This window comes from Chlamydotis macqueenii, chromosome 1 (assembly GCF_036417535.1).
Source record: "Chlamydotis macqueenii isolate bChlMac1 chromosome 1, bChlMac1.mat, whole genome shotgun sequence".
Taxonomy (NCBI): domain Eukaryota; kingdom Metazoa; phylum Chordata; class Aves; order Otidiformes; family Otididae; genus Chlamydotis; species Chlamydotis macqueenii.
Window position 1 is genome coordinate 72,927,980 of NC_141556.1, and position 26,510 is coordinate 72,954,489.

The window sequence follows — 26,510 nt, forward strand, 5'->3', positions numbered from 1 at the left end:
CAAGTGTAAATAGTTCTAGCTAATGTGATAAGAAAAGATTACGCGACTTAGATCAAATTGGGTAGACATCAGATCTAAGAATCAATAGATACACCTTCAAGTACTGGCGCTGAAGTAGGTTTCATCTGTGACCTTAAGTCTCTTGATGATACTTGTGTTTGTCTCCCTCAGAGAAATAACTGCTAATGCACAGGGAAAGCCTGAATGCAAAGTCTAAAAAGTGCTGTGAGGGTGGGATTTGGATTAATGAAAGCCTGGGTTTGAGCACAGCCTCCAGGGCAGTGTCTCTCAGCTTTCTGAGGGAGCACCCAGCCTTCCTGAAAAATCTCCCTGGACTACGACGTATCCTAAGTGGTTACACGGCTGGGAGGGAGAAATAACATAATGGCAAGATACTTGGCATTTTCATCACACTATACGTTCTTGTCTCAAAAACTTGCAAATCTGCTGCTACGCTGGAAAATATTTTGTAGAGCGTCTGCTGATGCCTTACAGACCACTGGTGACTGAGGATCCTGGCCTGCTCAGTGCTGCACCAGAGCATGAGGTAAGGCATTTTTCCCTGGGATTTCTTAGAATAAAAGTTCACAATTGTAAATTTTTGAGTTCTCAGTTCTCACACACTAGAAAACTTCTCAAGTAAAAATCTGTTAACATGCTTCCAATATATGAAAAGCTTCATTCTCCCTCAGAAAATATACATTTTGTAAGAGCTGTAGTGCTGTTTCCTGTTCTTGCTTCATGATGGTCTCCAAGTCACACCTGCTGGCTGTTTGTACTGGGATTTTGCTCATCCAGTTGAATTAGAAATAGAAATTATTTTTCCATTTTTCATTTCCTTTAACTAAAATTTGAGGTAGTGTCTTATTTCCTACTAAGATATTTTGAAAGTTTCCTTGCATTTTGTATTTTCTCCACTTAACTATTGCCACTTTTGGAAAATTAAAAAAATCCTCTGACAAAATAAGAAGAAAATATAAAGACAGTGGTCCAAGTTCTGCCACACAGTGCTTTGTGTTCACAGAAAACAGTACAATGAAAAAGCAGTAGTGAACAGACGTAGAAAATGGCTGAGTATAAAGCTGCCTTAACTCCATGTGGCCATCCTTGCACTCTTTAAAAAAAACAGATAAGGTGATGATGGAAGAGGATATTGCCTACCCAAATGGCTGTTGTCCAACAGTGTACATCAACATTCATTCAGATGTAAAGTGACTTCTCTCTTGTACCCATACACTGTGCAACAGCCCTCTGTGTATGACTAAGCCTTGTTCTATGTAGGAGGGAAGTCTCGGTGTCATTAGAGAATCACCCTTCCTTTTGCATTAAAAATATTTTAACTTATCTTAGTAATCTAATTGTAATAGTTAGCTATGGAAATCTGACTGCAAGTACCTAATCAAGATACTTGACCAGGAGAATGCACAGGGAATTTGATAAATCACAATTTCTTAACTGATTAGAAACTAGAACTGTAGGTCTCAGTTTAGTTGGGTTTTACTCTGCATTTAGCTACTACAAGGCTTTACCAGGCCTTTCTTCTTTCTCTCTCATCCCAACCATTTTTTAAATATTTCATCTCATAACTATTTGTAGAATATATTCTACATATATTTTAAATTTTAATCCATGCCTGTTTGGAGGGAGGAGACACCATGATTTTGTCTACAGAGATCCCTATTTTCAAATCTCCTTATCTATCATAATTATTTAAAAGTGAGCTTCTAAGATGTATGCAAGTATTTTCAGTATCTACAGGAAATAAGCAAACCAGTGAAAGCCATTGTCTGGGTTTTTAATTAGTTATTAAATAAATAACTGTTAAATAAACTTTGATGAGATAGAAAGTCATAGTAACATCATATACAGGACTGTAATTCTACAATCTCTCTAGGATTATTTTGTTCAACAATAATTTCTGCTCACATTGAGTAAGGTTGAAGATTCAGACTCAGCAAAGGAATTACAAAAAATGGAAAGCAAAAATTCCAGTCAAATAAACATCTCCTTAGAGCAAGCATGTAACAGTTTACTTTAAAAACTTATCTCTATATCAGAAAAAAAATAACCCAGGTGGCAGTTTAAGTGACTTATAGTTTGTGCCTGCTATCATATGACTTTCTAGCTCCACTTTAGAGAATTTTGCTTTTAAAATTTCCCCTAGAATTCATCATCAATAATGTGCATTTTAGAAACTAAAGACAAATAAGTGTCCTTTTTTTGTATTGAAAAGAAAAAAAAATAGTAAAGGGGAAGAAGAAGAAAAAATATATATTATATCTTTATAAAAGCTGAAGTACCGCTGCATGCATTGGCTTTCCTCAACTGACTTTTGAGGTTTAAATGCCTTTTTCCAAAGATTCACATTGCCCATTATAAAATATTTACTCTATACGTAAGACTCAATTTTGGTCAATTCATACTAGTGTACTTGCAAAGTGCCTTAAAGTAGGAACTTATGTGCTGAACATTCACAGAAGTCAAAAGTATTTCACTTGCTGATGCGCTTAAGTATGAACTGAGTTTATCTTTAAAAGCAAAATGAAGAAAGACAAACATACAAACACACACACATTAACAAGAGTTTTCCGATGGGTTGTCTGCATTCAAACCTCTCTGGTATTCTATTTTTCTGTAGCCCCATGAGAATGGAAGTACTATCAGAATTATATCAATCTTTGCTTCATGGAGAAAGGGTCTTACAGACTTTTGCTTACAAATGAACAAGGGGTAGTATTCACACGCTTGGTTCTACAGACCTGGAGGAAGGAAAAAGGCCTTTTACAGGGATAACGAAATAAATCATTCCTATGAGAACAGTATTTTCCCAGAAATAAAAAAAAAAAAAATAGACTGAAAATAGATTTATTTCGATTTTTAGCTGCCTGAGAGTGCTGGAGAGCTTTTATATTTTTTCAGGCTTTTTGGAAGCTGAAGAGTGCTGGGGAAACATTTTTAGAGTAAGTGTGTGTTCTCAATCTTAAAGTAGGTAATTCTAGCCTACTTGCGTGGTCTGTGCACATAAAAAGTACCTGAAGGAATACACCCATAAGGCCCTTACCGGGGCACTTTAGTGACTTCTGTGAATTTTCAGTCTTTGGATGTGCATAGGTGACACCATGAAGCATGTACTGTGCAGATCTTGACATTTATAACCTGCTTTTGTTTCAGCACACAGCCTTCAGCAGTGGCACCGGGGTACTGAATGAAGGTAAGGTGTCACTCCCAGCCATTTGCTAGTGATCTCTCAAAAAATAGGAGTAGAGATATTACATTAACATATGTTCACAAATGCACAGTTTACTATTCAGCAAATTTATGTAAAATTCAGTGTATATGGAATTCAGTATTTTTCTCTATTGTGATTAATTAATTGATAATAGAGCATTATAAAGAGTCTGTGACATCTTAGCATATTGAATTCACACCTTCTTCGTGAGATTTCTTCTAAAGGCCATAGTTGCACCATGTTCACTGCTTCCTGCATTATCACCCTACCACTTGAGAAACTGAGACTACAAGTATTTTTTCCCGTCTGGATAGATTTTGTTTGAGGGGGTGCTCTAATCATTCTAAAGCTTCAATATAAGGAAAATACCTTAAGAGAGTCAAGTTTTTGTATAGAATCAAGTATATCCTATTCTTAGCAAGTAGTTTTGTTGAAGATCCTCATCTAGAGTTTCACAATAGGCAGAGAGAGTCAGATATTTCCAGAGAGTAATTTATCCCTTCTTAAGACAGGTGTCTAAAATAAGTGGGAGGAAACGGTCTCTGGAGGTGCTTCTTTCTTCTCTTTGATTTGAAAGTCTAGAGCTAGCTTAGTCTAGATAACTAACTTTTAGACAGATAAAAATCAGGTCAGATGACACTTGTCCTGGTTATCTCTCCTTATGTCATTCTAGATCTACTCATCTTGGCAAAGGAACAAAAAAGCCTGTCAGCCAGCAGCTCCCAGCCTAAGGTCAGGACCCCCTTGCAATTGCTTATATGAGCTCAAAGGAAATTCAAATGGATAAATGGTGTTCTCACAGAAATGAGTAGAAGTTCTCAGTAAAGAATGCAGAGTTGATGTACAATTATTGGTCCTAGTTTAAATGTTACATGTAGTGATGAGTTACCTCCCAAAAATACTAAAGTCACTACTGGCCTCCCTCTAAATACAACACATGATTTTGGAAACACTGAGGACTAAGTAGCTCTTTCACAGCAATGTAGTTGTAAACAACCACGAATGTAACTAATTCAGGAAAAGCTGGAAATATGAGCTATATCTCCACAGAACTGAGCAGTACAGCAATCATGAGTTGCACATCTTATAGGACACAGCATGGCCACCCAGATAAGGATGTCATGACACAGATTAGGTTCACTGTCATTTTGCCCATCAGTTCAGAGTTGGAACACAATCCAAACAACGTTTAAAACCATTTTTTTTCTCAGTTGTATCGCCTGAGATCTTCTTCCCTACTGCAAGGCTTATCAGGAGAAACAACGGAACTTAAAATTTTAACCCTCACTAGTACTGATCGGGACAGTGGCCATGCAGAGCTGTGATAGTTGAATAGCCATGCAGCTCCTAGTTAAATGGAGGCTAATGAAAACAGTTTCTAATAAGTTCAACAGAATTTTCTTCTCAGGGTTGTGCCCTGGTCTGGGTACACACTCCAAAAGCTTCACTGCAAAATTAAACCTTTGAACAGACTAGCAAAATGGAGTCTGGAGACTTCATACGACAGGGTCTTTCACAACATTTTCTCTCCTTTCAGCTGCTCATAGAGGTCATAACATGGATGGATAACTCAGTGGATAAGGAATTGGCTGGATGGCTGCACTCAGAGAGTGGTGGTCAACGGCTCAATGTTCAGGTGGAGACCGGTGACGAGTGGCATTCCTCAGGGGTCCATATTGGCCCAGCCCTGTTTAACATCTTAGTTAGCGACGTGGACAGTGGGATCAAGTGCACCCTCAGCAAGTTCGATGACAACACCAAGCTGTGTGGTGCCATCAACACGCTGGAGGGGAGGGATGCCATCCAGAGGGACCTTGACAGGCTGGAGAGATGGGCCTGTGCAAACCTCATGAAGTTCAGCCAGGCCAAGTGCAAGTCCTGCACATGGGTCGGGGCAATGCCAGGCACAAATACAGGCTGGGCGGAGAACAGATTGACAGCAGCCCTGAGGAGAAGGAGTTGGGTGTGCTGGTGAACGAGAAGCTCAACATGAGCCAACAATGCATGCTTGCAGCCCAGAAAGCCAATCATGTCCTCGACTGCATCAAAAGAAGCATGGCCAGCAGGTTGAGGGAGGTGATTCTGCTCCTCTGCTCCACTCTCGTGGGACCCCACGTGGAGTACTGTGCCCAGCTCTGGAGCCCCCAACATAAGAAGGACATGGACCTGTTGGAGCGAGTCCAGAGAAGGGCCACGACAATGATCAGAGGGCTGGAGCACCTCTCCTCTGAGGACAGACTGAGAGGGGGGCTGTTCAGCCTGGAGAAGAGAAGGCTCTGGGGAGACCTTATAGCAGTCTTCCAATACCTAAAGGGGGCTTATAAGAAAGACGGGGAAAAACTCTTCAGTAGGGCCTATTATGATAGGACAAGGGGTAATGGTATTAAAATAGAGGGAGGTAGATTCAGACCAGACATAAGGAAAACATTTTTTACACTGAGGGTTATGGAACATTGGCACAGGTTCCCCAGAGAGTTAGTGGATGCCCCATCCCTGGAAACACTCTAGGCCAGATTGGACGGGGCTCTGAGCAACCTAATCTAGTTGGAGATGTCCCTGCTCCTTGCAGGGAGGTTGGACTAGATGACCTTTAAAGGTGTCTTCCAACCCTAACTATTCTATGATTCTATGATTCTAATTTAACTGATCTTCCTTTAATCAAAAATGTATTTATTCTGGCAACGGTTATACTAGGCTGAGATAAATCGTAGGGAGTCACAAGGTGTCATTTTACTGGCCAGTGAAGAGACTAATAGGTAAGAGTTGATCTACTCAAGCCAGGTAGGGAAGCACCAATCTGCATTTAACAAAGAAATAAGGGTGATTTTATCCCTGTATATGCAGAAACGCAGAGAGGCACAAGACCTTCTGCCCATTTTGAGCCTGAATTCAGATTTAGTTTGACTATCCAGTAACATTTCCTTTCCTCTCCCCTCAACAGAGTACATATCAGCTACAGACTAAATAAAGATTCCGATATCTTCCATCCTCAACTCTGACATCAACTCTGTACATCCCCCTTAACTCATCATCTTCTCAATTTTTTCCCCTGTAACACAAGAACAATAAATAGCCATTTACAGTAAGCACTCAGATCCATCCATTGGGGATAATATTGTCTATGCGCAAAACATTAACTGTTACCTGTTTTCATAACTACCTATTCATTTGGACTAGTGAGACTGTTGTAACAGCTTCTCTCTTAAGGAAAGAGTTTAGCACATTGATTTCCACTTGTACGGATTTGAGGGTTTTACTTTTGTTTTAGCAAAACAGGTTAATGTCTTCCAGCCTTGTGGCAAACTTTATGAAGACATAAAATTGTTTATTCTTCATAAAATTTGCCACAAGGCTGGAAGATACTCTGTTACACAAACCTATTTTTAAATGTTAGAAAACATAAATGTTCCAATTGTCAACACAGCTTGTCAGAATAAATTACCAATGTAAAAAAAAAAAAGTTGAAAACTTAATTATATACTTTTGGGCAGTACCTTCTTTTTAAAATACAAAGGGATTTATTGTGTGCTCAGGTCATCAGCTTTCCACTAACAATCCATATTGTCTCACGAACATACTTTTAAGAAAAGTAAGAGAAACAAAAGTACTGTAGGTTGACTGGCAGTTCAAAGGCTTCAAAGTCTCTCTGGAGTCTTTTCTTCTAAAAAATGACATTAGCTATGATTCATCAGTCAGTGGTTTATGTAACCTGATAGCATTTCACTTTCGCTATCCATCAAGTCCCCCAGTTTTTTGATGTGTGATAATACACTTTGTGTGCAGAGATATCACCAGTCTAGATACTGGTTCCTAGAAAATGCTTAAAGGTGATAACAGTGGCCTTTCTATGTACACTTTACACAGGGGCCTCTTCTAAGACAGCTCAATCCTAAAAGGTATGAAACATCTGACTGGAAGCTCCAGAAACATGGGCATACTTTTGGGAATCAGGCATGTAGCTATGCATCTGCCTGTGAGCATGGCTTTCTAGCTACAAACACCTCGTTTTTAAAACATGGGAAATTTTCATAGGATCCCCCAAAACAGGTATTCTTGCTCAGAAAGGTTTAAGTTGTATGAAATAAACATCCTCTTTTGACAACGTAAATTAAAGAACTGATCTCACATAACAGTGTACATTTAAGACTTTCTAATAAAAAATACGTCTATGGCGACCATTTGTATGGTTCTTTTAACAGTTGTTTATTCAACCGCTACAGACCTTTGAGAGTATTATAAAAGACAAAGGATGATATATGACCTAGAGCAGTGGGTTGTAATGATCCATAATACCGTGGAGAAGATTATGACTGTTTATGACAACTGCTTATAAAATAATTTAAGAATGTGTTAACCCTTCATTGACATGAAATTTTATGAAATGTTATGTTGATATGAAATTATATATGACATTGCCAACATTCTTCATTTTTTAACACAACACCAATAAGTATGAACAGTGTGGCAATGTGATGGTTCTCTAAAATGAAACTAGCCATTTACAGCCCATGGGAATGCATCAGGCAGGGGTGCAGGGCCTCCATTAAGAGTAACAAAATCAAGCCTACAGTCACTAGAATCACAGTCACTAGCCAGAGTTCTACCCCTGCAGCTGGAAATGGGTAGGAATCCTGTAAATTAAGAAAAAAAAAAAAAAGACCACAAATTTAGACAATAGTTTATGCAATAGAAAAGACTCTGAACCCCAAAACAGAGCTTCAGGTACCCATCCTAAATAAACACAGTACATACTCAACACCCATGAATTTTAGAGACACGTGTCCTGAAGTACGTGCTTCTCTGTTGGTCTGCAAAAAAGTTCTTTTCTGAATCAAACACTATGACAAGGCGACTTTTCAGCTTTGTCCCATTGAAACTGTAGCATTCATTGCCATAATATGTGTCAATATGAAAGTATTTTAATATGTTAATGACTGAAAGTTTCCAGAGCCCAGGTGGTTTTTGTGTTGTAACAATATAGTGCCTTCAATTTTCCACTAAGTATTTGGTCAAATAACAGTTTATAGCAAAAAATATCACCTTTTGAATCTGTTGCTAAATGGATGGAAACAGAAATATTTGGTGTAAAAGACACTACCATAACAGAGCAAAAATCCACTATTTTTTTTCCAGATACATATGCTGAATGCCTAATGAATTTTTAATGACTTCTTACAATACAGAGACAACTTCTTGTACTGATTCATGTTCTCTGTGCTTATCAAAACCTTTCCTCATCTCCAAGTAGAATGAAAAGGTCAGGTCTTGCACTCACACATACAAAACTCAAGAAGTAAATGTAGCCCCACTGCACTTCTCTTTGAAGAAAGGCTGTCTTATTTTGCAGCTACATGTGCCAACATACCATAAACAAATTAATTTATGTTTCATGGTATTGTCAACGTAAATCCTCCTACATAAGCTAATATACTGCATTTGCCCTTAGGGAAAAATTATTACTAACATGACTGATTCTCAGTTCAGCACAACTCTCCTTTTTAAACAGCAGAGAAAATGCCACTATTAATAGCAGAGCTGTCAAGACAGCATCATCTGAAAGATTCAGAGTGTTTCAAGACAAAGCCAGATTGTCATTCTCTTGCTGCAGTTTGCAGAGGGAAAAAGAAAGTCTGATTATTGAAAGTGAGAGAGTTTTAAAAAAAAACTTAGTGAAAACTTATGCACTCGATCAGGTAGGAAGGGCTGACATGATTCTGTGTAGATTTATTTTGAAAACCAGCAGTTTCTCTTCCTGGTGAATAGTTCCATTTGCTCTGTATTTACTAGTCATTCACCTCCACTGAAATAGAATCATAGAATCACAGAATCACAGAATGGTTAGGATTGGAAGGGACCTTTAAAGGTCATCTAGTCCAACCCCCGTTCAAGGACCAGGGACACCTTCAACTAGATCAGGTTGCTCAGAGCCCCATCCAACCTGGCCTTGAATGTTTCCAGGGACAGGGCATCCACCAACTCTCTGGGCAACCTGTGCCAGTGTTCTACCACCCTCAGTGCAAAAAAAAAATTCCTAATATCTAATGAGATAGCCCTGCTACAGAGTTTCTCCCCATCTTTCCTGTAGGCCCCCTTGAGGTACTGGAAGGCCACTATAAGGTCTCCCCATAGCCTTCTCTTCTCCAGGCTGAACAGCCCCAACTCTCTCAGCCTGTCCTCATAGGAGAGGTGCTTCAGCCCTCTGATCATCTTTAAGGTGGCCCTCCTCTGGACCTTCTCCAACTGGTTCACATCCTTCTTATGCTGAGGCTGGACTTTTGCTTATACTTCTGAAAGCAGGTTGCAGGAGAGACAGGGGAAAAAGAAAATCAAGAATTTAAACCTTCTGTTGCACTTAAAGGTAAATTGTTGGATGCAAGCCAGTAGAAGCCATGCAATTAAAACTCTGTAAAATATAAGTAGGAATGGCTTTAGAAACTGTAAATCATCAGTCACAGTGCTGTCAATTCTGACCTTTCTGATCCAAACTTGGGGTTTATTCCTCTTTCTTGGGAGATTACCAGCTATAGGAACAGATTCAACACAAACTCTGCTGAGTGCATTCTCAGAGCAATTATTAGCAATAGCCTTTTGGAGCTACATCATTGTTCTGTCAATGGTGTGAGCTGAGTAGCATAACAGATCATAAAAGCTGGATTTAAGATATTGTTAACTATCCAAATTATTTATTTCTGTTTGCTAGTCAGTTCCATGGATGGTCAGTCTCCATTTCTGAATCACCTCTTTTTATCACTAGGGGAGAAACAATTAACTTTGCTCCTATTACCTCTTCTTCTGCTTCTTCCACATTTCTTCCACAGGCTTAACATCAGATTTGGGATCAACAAAAACAGCTCTTTGAGTTTGTATCAGTGCTGAAATGGCCCACACCAAATAGGAGTTGTGCTAGCAAAAGCATATTTAATAGAACAATATTTGAACAAAGCAGATACACATAGCTTAAGTGCTAACAGTAGCAAATTGCAACTCCACACACTGGAAAATACAAATATTGTCATATTCATCAACATAGCACCAAGGAAGAAATACTGGGAAGAGAGTATGGTAGCCAAAATTTTCAGACTTTGGCATCCAAATACAAAAATTTAGGGAACAATCCAGGTTCCTAATCATAGGTGTCTAGCATAATTTTAGACACCCTGTGATGTTCCACCTAGTCTGCAGGTGCTACAACAGTGCTCTCCTAGCTAGGTTCATGAATGGCAGTGTTGGATATCCTAGGACATCTGAAGTGACAGCAGAAAACTATGATTAGGCATCTGATTTACTCCTCTAATTACAGATTTGGCCATTTGAACACAAGGCACTGAGAATTTTTCAGAGGTGCTGACACTAACAATGAAACCTTTTTTATAAACTTGACTTTTCTTTCAAAGTTTGATTCAGACTTATTTAAAAGGAATCAAAGGCTAATAAAATTGTTACAGAAATGAAACAATTTGGTCAGATCTCATGAAACATTGTGCTCAACTCATATAACAGCTACAAGCAGTGACACATGCACCATTCTGTTTCATTACTGGTAATATTTACACTGATGCATGTTAATGTTCTGTTGTTACAATTTTTGATTTCTGGCATATTCAAAAAATGTAAATAAGCTAATTTCAGGTTAATGCCTAAAGCTTTTCCTTTTCTGTTTTGATACAACAGGAAAACTAAACCATGAGTTATTCATACACTTACAGCTTCTGGTAACTGAGCAACAATGTAATTTACTGGAGACATTTACCTTACATAGCAGAACAGCACCTGGTAAATGGCATGCAACAGGTAATGTAGTTTTTTGTCAGTCTCACAAATGGGAAAGAAGCATCCATTACCAAAAGTCTTAATATATGTTAGTAATATCATCAAGCAAATGTGGAACTCAGAAACTGAGTAGCAGTCATTAAAAGTAGGAAAAAACTGTCCAGCAGGTGTCAAGAGTAGCCTAAGAAAAGGCTAAACACGAGAAAGAGAGGGAGACAACCGTAAGGGTTAGGAACTGAGTACATAAAAGAGTTAAAAGAACTCCTGATGGGAATTCACTTCACATACATTTAGACATCTGTACTGTATATCTGAGCGAGTCACCCAAAGGCTGGCTTTATAGTTAAAAAAGGAGAGACAGGCAAAAATCATCTGAGCTATTTTAGACCGGTATATTAGAAACAGGCACTAGAATGATCTCTCTATTTATCTCACATGTGCTTAGTGCCAGGTTCTTGAAATTTGAATTATGAATATTTCTGCTGTCAGAGAGATTCCACAATCTCATATTCCACCCTTGTACGTGTGGGAAAACACTACTTTCCTTAAGAAAATTTATAACAGTAGCCACAATACCTTAATTCTGTTAATATTACATCTGAACAATAGCTGGATAGACTTCTTGCTAACTCTGCCAAAATGCTATGTGGCTTGGGAGGCACACAATTGTCCTGGAACATCATGAGCTCAGTTTCAGTTCTACAGTGCACTTGATAATTAACCTTTTTCTTCTTCCCTCAAAGCATTAGAGGCTCCCCAAGGCCACTAGCAGGACAGCTGGAATTAGGATTTTGGACCAATATTTCTTTGAAATATCTGTTTCAGTTTTCTTATGTCAAACTATAGCTTGATTCATGCTTGACGTTAACAACCATTCACTTAGATGCCTTAAAATGTGACTGATTCTGAATTCCAGTCCAATCTTCTAACATCTAAGGTGCAAATTGCATCTGATCTATCCACTGCTTTTCAGGAGTTGAAACAACATGAGCTCACCTCTTCACAGGAGCTGAGCACACACACCACTACTGAATGTCAGCGTGACCCAGATCGCTTCCCACCCCAGAAGTGCACCAAGTTCAATATTCAAGCTGTGAATATTGGCTGGTGTCAATCACCAGCCAGATTATTTGCATAATTGGAGGTTTTTTAGCACAGTTCTACCTCTGTAAAATGGATCTAACCATGCCTTCATTTCAAGGGAGTGAAATTGCTACTGTGAAAATAACACCAGAATGTAATTTCATTGTAGTCAAATGCTGCAGTGAAAGTAACAACAGAAGATTCTTTTGAGAGATAAATGTGTTTCAGATGTTGCACAGAATATATTCTCATGGTGAGGATAAAATGACACTATACTTACTTCTCTCACACTGGTACCATCCATCCAGGGGAGGATGACAGGAACCTGTTGGGAAAAAAGTATATGATCGTATTGTTAAAAACAGAGAGAAAAATATCCAGAAGTAGCATCTAATTTAAAACAAACAAACAAAAACATTTTGCACTTGCTAGAATCTTACTGACACACTGGTTGTTGTGCCAGGTTAAGAGGCTGCTATCCCAGCTAAATATTCCTTCTGTATTCAGCACGAGTAATACAGATGCCTGAAGAGAGCCAGCACTGGAACTTTAGATATTTCAGTGAAAATCTGGTGTTACAGACTAAATGAGCAAAGAAAGAGGCTTCCAGTTAAGGCAATGTACTGCCATGTACAGTACAATGTACAATGAAGCAGTTATTAATTAATTCATGTTCTGTGGGGATATGGAAGATGCATAAGATAACTTATCACAGAAAACTTTGCTTGAGCTTTTTTGTCAAAATCTTAACCTCCATAAATAGTTGAAAGACCATGTTTCCAAAGGCATTTGGGCTCCTAAAGGCAACTAATGAGACAGAAAAAAAAAAAAGTAATTTGCTTAATTCCCAATCAGGTAATTTATCAACTGGATTTAGTCTATTAAAAGCTGTAGATTTTTCCCTAAACCATACACTGTGCACACTAGAGAAATAAATTTGCACAGATAGCCTTTATTCTGTCATTTCCAACCTTTTAATACTGGTCTCTGACTTCTTAAGAATATTAATTGTCACAATCTTAACACATGACATAAAGAATCTACAAGTGTTAGTAAAATGTAAGAGTTTACATTAATAATGACAGAATTTTCATTCATATTTATACTTTACTGAAAAATGTACATGATTGCTACCTTGTTACCCTGAATGATCACCCCATCTGTCAATTTAAATAATTTTCACTCTTTTTCCTCATACAGCTTTTATCCCTTCAAACATTGTTTCGATTTTGATCATTATATACTTCTACAACAAACCTCCACAACTTTAACTATTCTATCTTTTCTATGATATCTGTTTTCTTATATTTCATTTACTGATGAACTGGTGTTTCATTTACTCTGGCTTTCTTTATAACTTTTGTTACCTTATTTAGCCCTTGAAAACACCCACAGGGAATATTACCTCAGCGTCTTATCAGAACTGTAAAATTGAGGCTACAGTTCTGATGTGCAATATGCTATTACAGTACTTTCACGAGGGCATCCCGCATATACCAGGTTAATATTTACTGATGTGCTAATGTAATAATGACCTAGCAGCCTCTGCTCCTCTCTGGGGTACTTTCTATCTATAGGGATGGGAATTAATGACAGTCTCTCTGTGCTGCCTGATGTCAGAGCTGAGAAAGGTGTGAAGGATATATAAGAGCCGTATTACTTGTCAGCAAGGAAGGGGGAAAAGGGATACTCCAGAGCTAGATGCAAGCGTGGAATTTTTGCCTGCACCCTTCTTGCTAACACAGGAGTGCTTCTTGAGTTAGCTCCCTGACCACGAAAAGGTAAATAATTTCCCTTTTTTTCTTACTTAAGATGCAATGCAAGAGATGTGCTTTCAGGAAAGCACGATGTTTCTTGTTATTAAGCAACAGCATTTTTCAGGAAAAGGCTAAGATAACTTCAAGATAAATTACACCTGAGACCAGAATTTGAGATTGGAATGTGTTGGGGAATGCAAACCGGAGGTATGGGAAAGGATTGAAACTACCAGATGGAAAATGAACGTTTACTGTTGAGAGCTATCTGTCTGAAACTGTGTTGTGTCACTAAACTTAGGGGGATCATTTTTTTTATGCCAGCCTGTGAAAAAAAAACTACCTGCTGTTGATTTAGGACAGAATGGGCACCAGTAATAGGATATGCTGAAGAGTATTTGAGTTTGCTCTCAGTTTTGAATTGTTATTCTTTTCAGAAAGTTTGGAAGCAAAGATGTGCAACCTAAAGCTGTCAGTTTTCTTCATTGCACTTTCTGTCACTTTGAGCTGTTTGGAAGCTACACCTATTGAGAAGTGAGTAATAAATAATCATATTTCTTTCTTTTTAGGGGAAAACATGTTCAGATTTTTGCATGAATTGCTTTTGCTTTCTTGTCTCAGATAATATGATCAAAACTAGAGCTATTCAATTTCACAAGGTATTTTATTGTTGTTTAAAGATTACTATCTGTGACTGATGACCTATCTGATGGTACTTCCAAGAGACAAGGATGGATATTGCCAGTAATGTCACAGAATACACTCTCAGGACTTAGTGAGGAAATGCCAGAACAACCAGCAGCAAAGACAAAAAGGTATTGGTTTTCCTTCTTTCTTCTAGTCATATCAGTTAGGATTAAAGTATGAAGTAAACTTCATGTCAGTGATATTCTCTTACTTGAGACTCTTTATGTCTGTTGTTTATTCTCAAAAAGAGTTTAAAATACCCTTCTTCTTGTAAATAGAGCCATTCTGTAAGCATAAATATCAAAGCATTTAGGGTAAAAAGTGAAATCCAGAGACAAAAGTTGCAGATCATTTACAATTATAATGCTTTCACAAATGAAAAAGGCTAAAAACACTACATTACCTTGAGAAGAAAGGTGTATTTTTAACAGGCTTTCTCATTTTAATTTGTCGCATTTTCAATCCCGGATGGAAAAAAAAAAAGAGGAAATATACCCTTTTTAATAACATTAATGCTCTGCTAGAATGGAATTATTTTATAACATAACTCCTTCCTGTAAATAAGTAAGTTTTCATTACAGAGATAAATATCAATTTAATTGTGGGAAGAAGGGAATGAAGCAATTGGCTGTGATAGAACTTAACTAGTCTGAAATACATTTATGTTTATAAATCCATAAATAAAATTTCAGGTAACTTTTTAATGAATAAAACAGCATTTCAAAAAGTATTTGCAATTTGTAGTAAAAGATAAACAGCATTGAACTATTCTAACTTCATCAGGCTTTTGAGTGAATTTCTCTCAGTGACAATTCTGTTATGGAAAGATTCAGTAAATACGAGTGTCTCTATAATTGCCTATTCCTTTCTCTCCACATTTATTTTTCAAATGTCATTATTATATGAAAATTTGGTTATGTTCCAAAATATTTTGATAATGGAGACCAAGTTCCCACATTTTTACAGCTATTACTCCTTTTTTTTTTTTCATGATAATTGTAATACCCAAACACAAGGCATCACCTTTAGGAGTGTGGTATGCCTTACCTGCTTTTCTGGGGCCTTGGTTCCCAATCTCTTACTGGGTGAACTGTCTCTTTGAAGCACATATTCAATTAAAGGCTACAGGTCAGGCAGCTGTCAGGTATAACAGCTTCATTCAGGCTAGACATCAGCTAGAAATCTAGTAGCTTTCTGTAAGGACTGGAATTTTCAACTTGGAGTGTCAGGGCCTGATTTTGCATCTTTAAAGATGCCTCCGCAAACAAATCAGGATTTCCGTGAGAACCAGTTGCCATTTGAACTTCATATGTTAAGGGCTTGATTAAACTCTTTTTAAGTCAATAGACATTCCCATGGAAACCTAAGAGAAGCTATATCAAGACCTACACAACCATTTCCTTTAAATACTATTCCATATTTAAAATAGTAAATGCTTAGAAATTGCTGTCTATTTGCCAATGAAGAACCAGTATAATACAGACATTTCTCTCACAATTACTATTGTATTTGGATTCTTAGATTGATACAAATAACTCTAAAAGAATAGATGACATTTTAGATTACAGAGTTATTCAATCAATAGGAAAATGTACTCATTGGTAATTGCTTTGAATTTGAAACTGCCACTCTTGACAGTAAATTTTTGCTGCAAATTGTTGTCTACCTCATGCCCTATCAACATGAAGAAGCCCAAGAAAATTAACAATAACTTAATAACTAATCTCGGCAAGAAAGTATTTCTGTCTAAAGGAACAACATAGCGGTCAAAGAAACAAGTTTGAAAATCCAAGCTCTCTCAAGCTAACTGTTGTATTGTGATTTTAAAAAATTAAATCACATACTACTTAAGTTCTACACGGAATTCTGTAAATGGTCCGTTGGTCCAGACCATGAAATTATATTTTTAGATGTGGATTCTTCCATGGACACTCTTTAAAGTCTCATCCAGCAAATTATTATCTCCTACCACAACACCACTTTCAAGTTGCTGATGTTTCAGTGAAGATGTGACTACTTTTCAGTAGTGAAGAAACCTCTGTTTAGATAGAACAAAATCTTAATTGAGTGATACTGAGGTCAGCAGAAGTTGACAACACCTGCCACCTCTCATGCTATATGGCACAGTTGGGAGAAAGAGTCTGTGGGCTCAATCCATTTGATGTGGACCGGAAGATTACTGTTCACTTCAGTGAGAGCAGGATATGACTCTGTGGGAACAAGAGAACTAAATAAACGTTAGTGATTGTCATTATGTTAGTAATCCTCACGATATCAGCAAGAGCTCTAAATCGATTTAGAAGTTCAGCTTAAAGATAAACATTTAGTCATTGTTTTCACTTACTGTCTTAACTATACTATCATTACAGGTTTTCTAGATGTCATAAAGTGCTATGCAGAATATCAATAAAAAAGACATATGACTGTTAAGGCCTTTGCATTTAAATAACTCCCATCATTAAAACTGATAATGGCATACAGCACAAGATTTTTTTTCAGGCACAAAGTAGGTGGTAGGAAGATTGTAATGTTCCTGTATTTGTGCACATGTTAAAAGAACTCCCACATTAGCACAACTCAAAAGCCTATTAGAAGTGGCACACTTGATAGCTCATAATTTCACTTAATCTTGCCTCTTTTTGTTTTACCTTAGTAGTCACCACCTGGAGAAACGGAAATGCAACACCGCCACATGTGTGACACAACGCTTGGCTGACTTTTTAGTTCGTTCCAGCAGCCACATCGGAGCAATTTATTCACCTACAAATGTGGGGTCCAATACATATGGAAAGAGGGACACAGTTGGGCTTTTAAGCCAAGAACTCCAAAACAATGCACAGCTTTAGAGTATTAAGATGATGACTGACAGAGTTTTCATTAGGAGCTCAGTTTTTAATGTATCAGTAACCTCTTGGTCATTTGTTACTTGTACAGTCTTAACAGTGCCTTGTTTTCTGTGTATGCCTGTGTGTGGGTATGTGATTTATGTTCATCATTTCACTATGTATGTACAATTACATGCATAGGCTATTGTTTCAACTCCATTAAGAACTCCAGAAATCTGCTTGTCAAATTCCTTTGTAATATATATCTCACCATAATAAATGGAAAAGTAATTGCAACAGGGTTTATCATTATTATTATTATTATTATTATTATTATTATTATTAAAAGGATGAAAAAGATAACTATGATGTGTATGTCTTTATAGTCACAGTTTAGTAAAATAAAGAAATCATAGAATCACAGAATAGTTTGGGTTGGAAGGGACCTTTAAATGTCCAACCTCCCTGCAAGGAGCAGGGTCACCTTCAACTAGATCAGGTTGTTCAGAGCCCTGTCCAACCAGGCCTTGAATGTTTCCAGGGATGGATCATCTACCACCTCTCTGGCAACCTGTGCCAATGTTCTACCACCCTCATTGTAAAAAAATTTCTTCCTTATATCAAGTCTGAATTTACCTCCCTCTATTTTAAAACCATTACCGTTTTCACCTTAATATGCATTAAGCAAGTAGAAGCAGTCTTGAGGCATAGATTTCCATATACACTGAGCATGACATTTGAAGAATTTACAATTCTTACTTTAAGATGGTATCAGTAAAATGTAAGAATAATGAGCATAAATGCTTTTAAATATGAATAAAAGAAAACTCAGCTAACAAGCTAGCAGAAACACCTCTGCTTGGGTATTCCTTTCCTTGAACTAAAGTAGCAAAGGAAAGAGAAAAAAACAATGAGAAGTTCGGGTATCAAAATATATCATAGAAACAGGGTAAATTTGCCTACTGGCATACTTAAATTGCTACCAAAATCTGAGAAAACTAGTTTAGAGATCAGCCGACCTTAGTAAAAATTTGACAGTATTATTTCTCCTACCTCAGCCCAGTATCAGTGCAGGCTTAATAAACATATTTGTTCCTTTAAATTGTTAAGTAAACTTTCATAGAGATGACATCCTATATCATAGCAATGGTTGTTTTATCCATCATTTTCTCAGTGAAGACTTCACTATCATCTGAAAAAAATATGTTTTCCAATTATGAAAAACATTCAGCAGAAGCTTGGCGCTGGGAAAGCACATGAAATCTTAATAATTGCCTTTGGTTAATTTGTCTTTGCTATAAAGTATGCCTGAAAACATAAACATTTTTGCTAAGTTTAATGTTAAATGGCATATTCCCTCCATTTCACAAATAATACATGGGAATGAAAATTACTGCATAGAATTTCTGCTGTAAAAGTGTTAGTTTACTCTCTTTGTGGAGAAAAGTTTGAACCTTCATTAATATTCTAATGGATATTTATTCCGAATTTAATTGAGAAAACCATTCAGATGGTATTAAACTTGTCTAGTATTTCTACCAGCTTGAAATGCTTTCCATTCAAGTTACTTTTGAAATATATTATACACCCATTGTAGACTTAATTTGTTTTTCAGATAGAATATTTACTTTCCAGAAAAGAAATAAGAAAGTGACAGGATAGCTGTGAAGTGACACTATGACGTTATTTGTGCAGAGGAGTAACCAAGTAGAGTCTTCACCGTGGGTGGACGCTGATGTCTAGGCTGATCCCAACCTGAAATACATAAAATGCTTTACACATCAGCTTTTGCTTTTTAAGCCACAATTTGACAAATCAAAACAAAGCAGAGACTGTCTATGCACGGGTTCAGTGGACCTGTATACATTATTTTCTGCTTTATGTACTCCTGAACATGATGGATTTGATACTAACATCTATTTAACATCTTAGCCCTGCTTGGCAAATACTGAAAAATGTTACTTATCTCCCAAATCAGAGAGATAAGAGATGTATCAATAGTTCAAAGGGAGACTATCTCAGCTATCTTTAGTTGCTTTTTGTCTAACTAGTTCTCAGTGCTCTCCTGCTATTTGGTGGAGAAAGACAGCTACTTCCAATTCATCCCAGCTTAGACATCTATTTCAGGATGGGATGAATCACACTCTTGAAGTGCCTCTATTTCTTCATTGATGATAAACAGCCTCTAGACAATTAGCTGAAAATGGGCACTGAACTTTAAGACAGCTAGAGTTAGGTGACATGAATCCCACCTGCAGTTGGTATGAACTGTTCAACCTGGGAAAAAAAAAAAACACAAAAAAAAAAAAGAAAAGAAAAAAAGAAAGTTTGGCACAACAGAAAATAAAAAAAAAAAGAAACCAACCTGAGGCTCCAAATCATCAGAGTGATCATCTCTTATATTCTGAACTACGTTAGTTAATTCATCAGTTGCAGCAGCTTGAGAAACTGCCTACACTGACTTGTTTCCTCACAGATACCCTTGAGAACACAACTTTGCTACCTTTCCTCCTGCTGTGTAGTTACCATGGACTGCACTAAAACCTCTTAGAAAAGAAGGATCTAGTCATGATAGGCTTGCATATAAGCACAATCCAGAAAAAAAATGGATTTAGAAAGGGGAAAAAAAAAAAAAGGAATTTTTTTTTTAAAAAAGGAGCATTTAAACATGAATTCATCAGAACCCGAAACAGCATAACTTGAGACATTTCAAAATATGAAGACTGCTATGTGAAGCCTAGTTAAATAACAAAAGTTACATGCCTCTATGCATCTTTAAAAATCCCAATATGTATTTACCTGCATCTTTAGGGATGTAGATTTTTTTTGAGGATCAAGTCTTACATAGCTTTTGTTCCTTTTCAATTCATTTACATGCCCTACATCTTTCAGAGAATATGCAAGAAAACAAAAAATACAAAAGAGGAAAATCAAGAATGTAGACAATATGGCTATATTCCCTTTAAAAGTAAAAATGCTAAATCTCTACTTTTTAGTGTCTTCTGTTATGTTGTCTTTAGGAGGAACAGAATAGGGACATAATATTGAATTTCACTGAATGAGAGGGAGAAGAATAAAAGTCATCAAACAAGCAAAAGGAATGGAAAAAAAAAAAAGATAATATGAACATGAAGATTGTTTTAAATGGAGTAGTGGGCCCAAGGGTCTAATATTTCTCAGAAACTATGACAGCTTCATGAAAGACAGAATTTATATTTTTTCCTGATGAATAGAGTTGAGGTAAGAGATTTATTTCACTTTTAAAAGCTCAAGCTAAAACTAAGAAAGCACACAATATACATGCAGCATAAAATTTACTTTTACTGAATAGTAAATTTTGAATTAATAGTTTCAATTTCTATTAAGAAAATATAAATATTTTACAAATAAATAAGATTCTTCATGAGAGTTTTAAACCCTAGGTTGGCAATGCTTCTATTCACTTTTAACAGTATAATGTTATTAGCAAGTCTAGATTTTACCAAATGGCTTTCTAAAACTATTTGAACATTAATACATTGATACTATGAATAAAATCAATTTCGCATAATCCATTATGGAATATATTCCATAGTTGCCATCTTCAGTTTCTAGAATTACGTTGGGTTTGAGTCAATTAGCTCATTTACAAATATAGTTTGGCAGTTATGGTAGATACTTTTTGTTCAGAGCAACAAGGTTAAGCAATTTTGTTGTCTAGCTTCATTATCATATAGAAAAGGGACTGCTCTACATTGCTTTTGCAAGGCAACTAGCAAAAAGCTGTGGTTAGGTATGACACATCCTGCTGTATACAGAGTATAAAAATAATGGTTGAAGTAACATGAAATAGAACCTTTCTATGGGATGTGGCAACTTCTGTTTCAATCATCTTACTGTTACCTCTATTTTTCCACTCCCAGAAAAAAAATCCTACACTGAAAAATAAAATATTTTTGTGGAGTTGTGTAAGGTTCAATAACCAGACTCAAACTCAAACCTGAAACCCACTATTTAAACTAAGCTTCAGTTTAGGAACAAAGCCCCCCAAAATCTGGATTCTCTACTGATCAGTTTTTCTGAAAACTTTAGACAAATTGGTTTCCAGCTTCAACTGCTATGAAAACTACATATCCTTAATTAGATCCAGTTAAGAAGTGTTTCTTTAACTAAAATCTATCTTCATATCAAAATGTTAAAAGAATTCTCAAGCTAGGAATCATATATGCCATCAAAAGTTGAAAGTCATGACATCAGAAGCTCACTAAAGAATGAGACGATGATAAGACAATAGTTAAAACTGCTGTTCATTATGCAACAAATTTCCTCCTTGAATGCTAAAACATCTGAACAAAAAGAACATATTCATATGCATTTTAATCCTAACAATAAGGCTGATTTGAGTAACAATCATGCCACAAAGTCATTATTTCCTAGAAATGCTTTTATAAATACAAAAGAAGTTTAATTAGTCAAATTAAGAATCTAAGACCTGCCCCTACTTTAATGACATTTTTCCTCTACCTTAAAAGACTCTTTTTGGTCCAGCATTAGAGACAGTGAAACTGTTTCTTCTAGGCTATTTTACAATATCCTTAATATAAATGATTACTGCATGGGTAGCCTGAGATCTGCTCTGGAACAACTAGTGACACCAAGGGTGATAGAAACTGATTGAATTTAATTTCTTTAGTCCCAAGTTTTGATTAGTGCATCATCTATGTGGTGGATTGGGGTTTTTTTGTTCTGTTTTTCAAAAGGAATTAAAATACTGAGATGTAATACAATAACTGGAGTTGTATTAAATACATCATTACACGTGTGAATTGAAATAGCTGGAATCATTTTGGAATGAAATGCTACTCAATGTGATTAAAATATTATAAAAACCAGAAGCTGCACACTATTTACACTGTCAATAGAGGCACAGCACTTCATTCAAAGAGAATCAGTCCTTAATCATTAAGCAGCCCCTTCAGAAGGGGTCAAAGTGGGACTTGCCTCCACAAAGGGAATTGTGTAAAAATCGAATCAGCCTATGATTGTCAGTCCAGCGCTGAAAAAGTTGAGCTACTTAACTCTCTGAATATGGGTCATTCTTGGATGATCTCATTACTTGTGTTGTGTATGGAATCAGCAGTGTTACTATACAGGAAGGAGAGAGAAAAACTAAGATCCTAAGACAGTATATTCTTTCTTTCAGAGAAAATACAGATTTGAAGCAGACAGAGAAACTGAGAGATGTTCAAGTGGATCGTAGAAAGACAGCCTCACTGCTCCAAACACGGCTTCAGATTTCAGCATGACCATATCAGAAAGATCAGAAGTTGCTACCTACACTGTAACAAAGATTTTCACATCCAGAGCAAGTAAGCAGCACCAGTACTTTCTGGTCCTGTTCTGGATACAGTGCCTTGAAAGATGCTGTTGGAGCAAGTGGCCATCTCCTCTAGTTCTTGGGAGCTGCTGACTTAACCCATCTCAAAAAGCAAGCTGGTTCCCCCACACTTGGTGCTTCAAGCATATCCACGCAGCACTTCCCCTCAGTCTTTTTATTAAATTGTCTTCAGACATTCTGCAAACTTCCAGGAGGCAGCATCGATGCTGCTTGCAACTGCAGGAGGAGGTGTTAAGTGTGCATAACAGGGCTAGCAGAGCCTGTACTCACTGGAACACGTCATCTGTATTTTTCCTAGCTTCTCCTTTGGGTTGGTTTTTTTTTTGAGGTTATCCCTGCATATCCTTCCTTTTTGAGGAAGACTTATTCAGACTTTCTAAAAACGTTAGTACTGAATCCATAGTTACTTGTCAGCTCACTTTTTTTTTTTTAAGAAAACCCTTTCCCAAACCAAAAAGCCAATGTTGCCACTAAGTTTTTCTACAGTTTTCTTCCTAGTATATTATGCTAGGACTTTCCCAAGTCCATTTGGACACACTTCACCTGCTAACATGCATCTTACCCACTGAGAACAAAGCCAAACCAGATATAAGCATGTTTGAAAAAGACCTAATAAATGTGTCATTAGATGAACTCAGAGAATGGAAATAGTAAAGAAACCTAGCATGGTGCTACAATTTATTTCTGCAAAAGAAAAAGTTTGTGTTTTTCTCATTCACTGGTTTCCCAGCTCAAATTCAGGCAAATGAAGCATAGCACTGATGGCATCAATACCAGTTCTGCAAGCGTGAACACATGAGTGGGCCTAATGTAGCATAAAGCTATCAGACCATGATATCTGCAATTGGATGACTGCAGGAGAAGTCTGCTTCGTCCTAATATTCTTCCTCCTCATTCCACAGCTTAGCAATATAACTTCTGTGAATCACTACTCACAGCAGTGAACAAAAGTAATTAAAAACTGAACTCTGTCCACATTTTTGACGTTAAACCATTGGCACTTGAGATGAATGACTCTGTAGAATTGTTTCCATCACCATCACCCTCAGTATTGCTTTCAGCTGGATCAACCTTAATGTCTGAAAGGAAGCTACCCACACAACTAGCCATTGCCCTGTTAAGAGGAATCTGGAGGATAGCGGTTTTCCAGAACATTATGCTGCAAAACTGATTCCATAAAATCAAGAGAGAAATCACTCTGTCCCTAGAAGGGTACATGTGTTCAGGTTTCATTCCAGCAAACACAATAATTTTACTGTATTTTTCCTGTCCCTTACGGGATGCTGAACTAAATGTGGGGGCCCAGCTGTCATATTCTTGCACTTCCCTAATTGCAACACTTGTTTGTGCCCCAGAGTCCTCAGCAAAGATACTGCCTCGCAGATCATCATAACTAGGGTTTGTGCTACAGAACTTCCCAACATTTTTTCCAGCAAGATTACTCCCATAGAAAGGGATGTTCCCCCCCATCACTCCAGAGAACAACACGGGAGAACCTGGGCAGCAAATGTCTTTCTCTGCCCCATTGGAGATGACAGGCTGAGACTCTAGGAACTGCTGCTTGGACTGGTGGTCCTATTACAGACAAACCTCCTCCTTTTTTAGGCACTACTACTTTCCAGCCTGGATTTTGTTCCCCTTTTTTTTTTCTTTTCCCCTCTTCTTCTTGTCTTGGGAAAGTTTGAAGAGAAGAAGGAAGGAAGGAAAAAAAAAAACCAAAACAACTAACCATTGCTTTGAAAACAGTACAGCATAGTCAGCACAACCAGGCAGAGGAAATGATATCTGAATGTTTTCCAAGGTTGTAGACAGACACAGCTTCACACAAACAACAGACTCAGTCACAAGGAGAGGCTGACTTGAATATCCAACCCAAGCAGCTATGCAGAAACAATGTGGATTCATCTAGCGGCCACGCAAGGCAACATGGGACAGAAGAATTTTCCAACACCAAGGTGAAAAACAAAACCTTGAAACAAAACAGTGGATATATTTTTGCTGCTTAAAAAAAAAACCTCTTCCCCAAAAGTTGCTGAGGCTTTCAGACCTGTATGAAAGTCTTCAACCTTAACAATTCCGTACTCTCCTTCAAAAACTTTCCACCACATATTCAGGTACCTATTTCATAATACATTTAGCAAACTAGAGGGCACATCTCATTTCTGATGTGATTTTTCAGAAAAGTAACATTTATGTTAAGATCACTATGAAGTTTGGCACTACAAAACCTGGCTAGAATAAGAATAATAAACTCGGGGTGACAGCATCAGTGGACAAGGGACGAGCAATGGATATCATCTACCTGGACTCATGCAAAGCTTTTGACACTGTCCTGCACGACATCCTTCTCTCTAAACTAGAGAGACATGGGTTTGATGGACGGACCACTCGGTGGATAAGGAGTTGGCTGGATGGCCACACTCAGAGAGTGGTGGTTAACAGCTCAATGTCCATGTGGAGACCGGTCACGAGTGGCGTCCCTCAGGGGTCCGTGTTGGTCCCGGCCCTGTTCAACATCTTTGTCGGCGACATGGACAGTGGGATACAGTGCACCCTCAGCAAGTTCGCCGATGACACCAAGTTGTGTGGTGCCGTTGACACACTGGAAGGGAGGGATGTCATCCACAGGGACCTTGACAGGCTGGAGAGGTGGGCCTGTGCCAACCTCATGAAGTTCAGCCAGGCAAAGTGCAAGGTCCTGCACCTGGGTTGTGGCAATCCCAGGCACAAATACAGGCTGGGTGGGGAATGGATTGAGAGCAGCCCTGAGGAGAAGGACTTGGGAGTGCTGGTGGACGAGAAGCTCAACATGAGCCAGCAATGCACCCTTGCGGCCCAGAAGGCCAACCGCATCCTGGGCTGCATCAAGAGGATCATGGCCAGCAGGTCGAGGGAGGTGATTCTGCCCCTCTACTCTGCCCTGGTGAGACCCCACCTGGAGTACTGTGTCCAGTTCTGGAGCCCCCAACATAAGAAGAACATGGATCAGTTGGAGAAGGTCCAGAGGAGGGCCACAAAGATGATAAAAGGGCTGGAGCACCTCTCTTATGAGGACAGGCTGAGAGAGTTGGGGCTGTTCAGCCTGGAGAAGAGAAGGCTCCAGGGAGACCTGATAGCGGTCTTCCAGTACCTCAAGGGGGCCTACAGGAAAGATGTGGAGAGGCTGTTCAGTAAAGCCTGTTGCAATAGGACAAGGAGTAATGGTTTTAAAATAGAGGGATGTAGATTCCGTCTTGATTTTAGGAAAACATTTTTTACAATGAGGGTCATAGAACACTGGCACAGGTTGCCCAGAGAGGTGGTGGAAGCCCCATCCCTGGAAACGTTCAAGGCCAGGCTGGATGAGGCTCTGAGCAACCTGATCTAGTTGGGGATGTCCCTGCTTCTTGCAGGTGGTTTGGACTAGATGACCTTTGAAGGTCCCTTCCAACTCTAACCATTCTATGATTCTAACTAGGAAATATTTTCTGAGTCAACTTCAAAACCCTAAAACAGTGGGGTTTCAGATCTCTTACAGTACTAGTAAGAGTAAAACTGAAACTTTGTGAAAGTTCTGCAGTAAGGTAGCAGCAACAAGCTTTGGCGTATAGACCATTTCATTGACACTCTGTATATGTGTGTGTGCGGGTACATGTGCAAACACAGCACAGGGCAAAATTCTGCAGCTTTAGGTAAACAGGAACTTCTTCTTTGGCTTTCATTTGTGGGATAACACACTGAAGTTCCCACTTTCTGTTGAGCTTCAACTGATTAATCCAATTGTTTATTATTTATAATAGTATTTC

The 26,510-nt window shown here is 37.9% G+C and overlaps 1 protein-coding gene across 3 annotated transcripts; it reads left to right on the top strand.

Annotated features, from left to right (window-relative positions):
- Window positions 1–483: 483 nt before the first annotated feature.
- On the top strand, window positions 484–17,645 carry IAPP (islet amyloid polypeptide). 3 transcript variants are annotated; one of them, XM_086739495.1, is made up of 5 exons: window positions 484–547; window positions 3,172–3,211; window positions 14,274–14,370; window positions 14,517–14,651; window positions 17,177–17,645. In XM_086739495.1, the coding sequence occupies exons 1-5, from the start codon at window positions 485–487 to the stop codon at window positions 17,367–17,369; spliced, it is 528 nt and encodes a 175-aa protein (XP_086595621.1). In that variant the 5' UTR covers window position 484; the 3' UTR covers window positions 17,370–17,645. The 3 variants fall into 3 exon arrangements, with proteins under 3 accessions (XP_086595621.1, XP_086595699.1, XP_010121125.1); XM_086739573.1 differs by having other exon boundaries at window positions 17,180–17,645; XM_010122823.2 differs by lacking the exons at window positions 484–547; window positions 3,172–3,211 and adding an exon at window positions 13,701–13,863.
- Window positions 17,646–26,510: the final 8,865 nt, after the last annotated feature.

What these genes read in the sequence shown, in the direction of transcription:
- IAPP (XM_086739495.1), top strand. Translation starts at nt 485, where the DNA reads ATGCCTTACAGACCACTGGTGACTGAGGATCCTGGCCTGCTCAGTGCT. An exon ending in GTGCTGCACCAGAGCATGAG is followed by an intron (nt 548 to 3,171) that starts GTAAGGCATTTT and finishes CTTTTGTTTCAG; the next exon opens with CACACAGCCTTCAGCAGTGG. An exon ending in GAAGCTACACCTATTGAGAA is followed by an intron (nt 14,371 to 14,516) that starts GTGAGTAATAAA and finishes TGTTGTTTAAAG; the next exon opens with ATTACTATCTGTGACTGATG.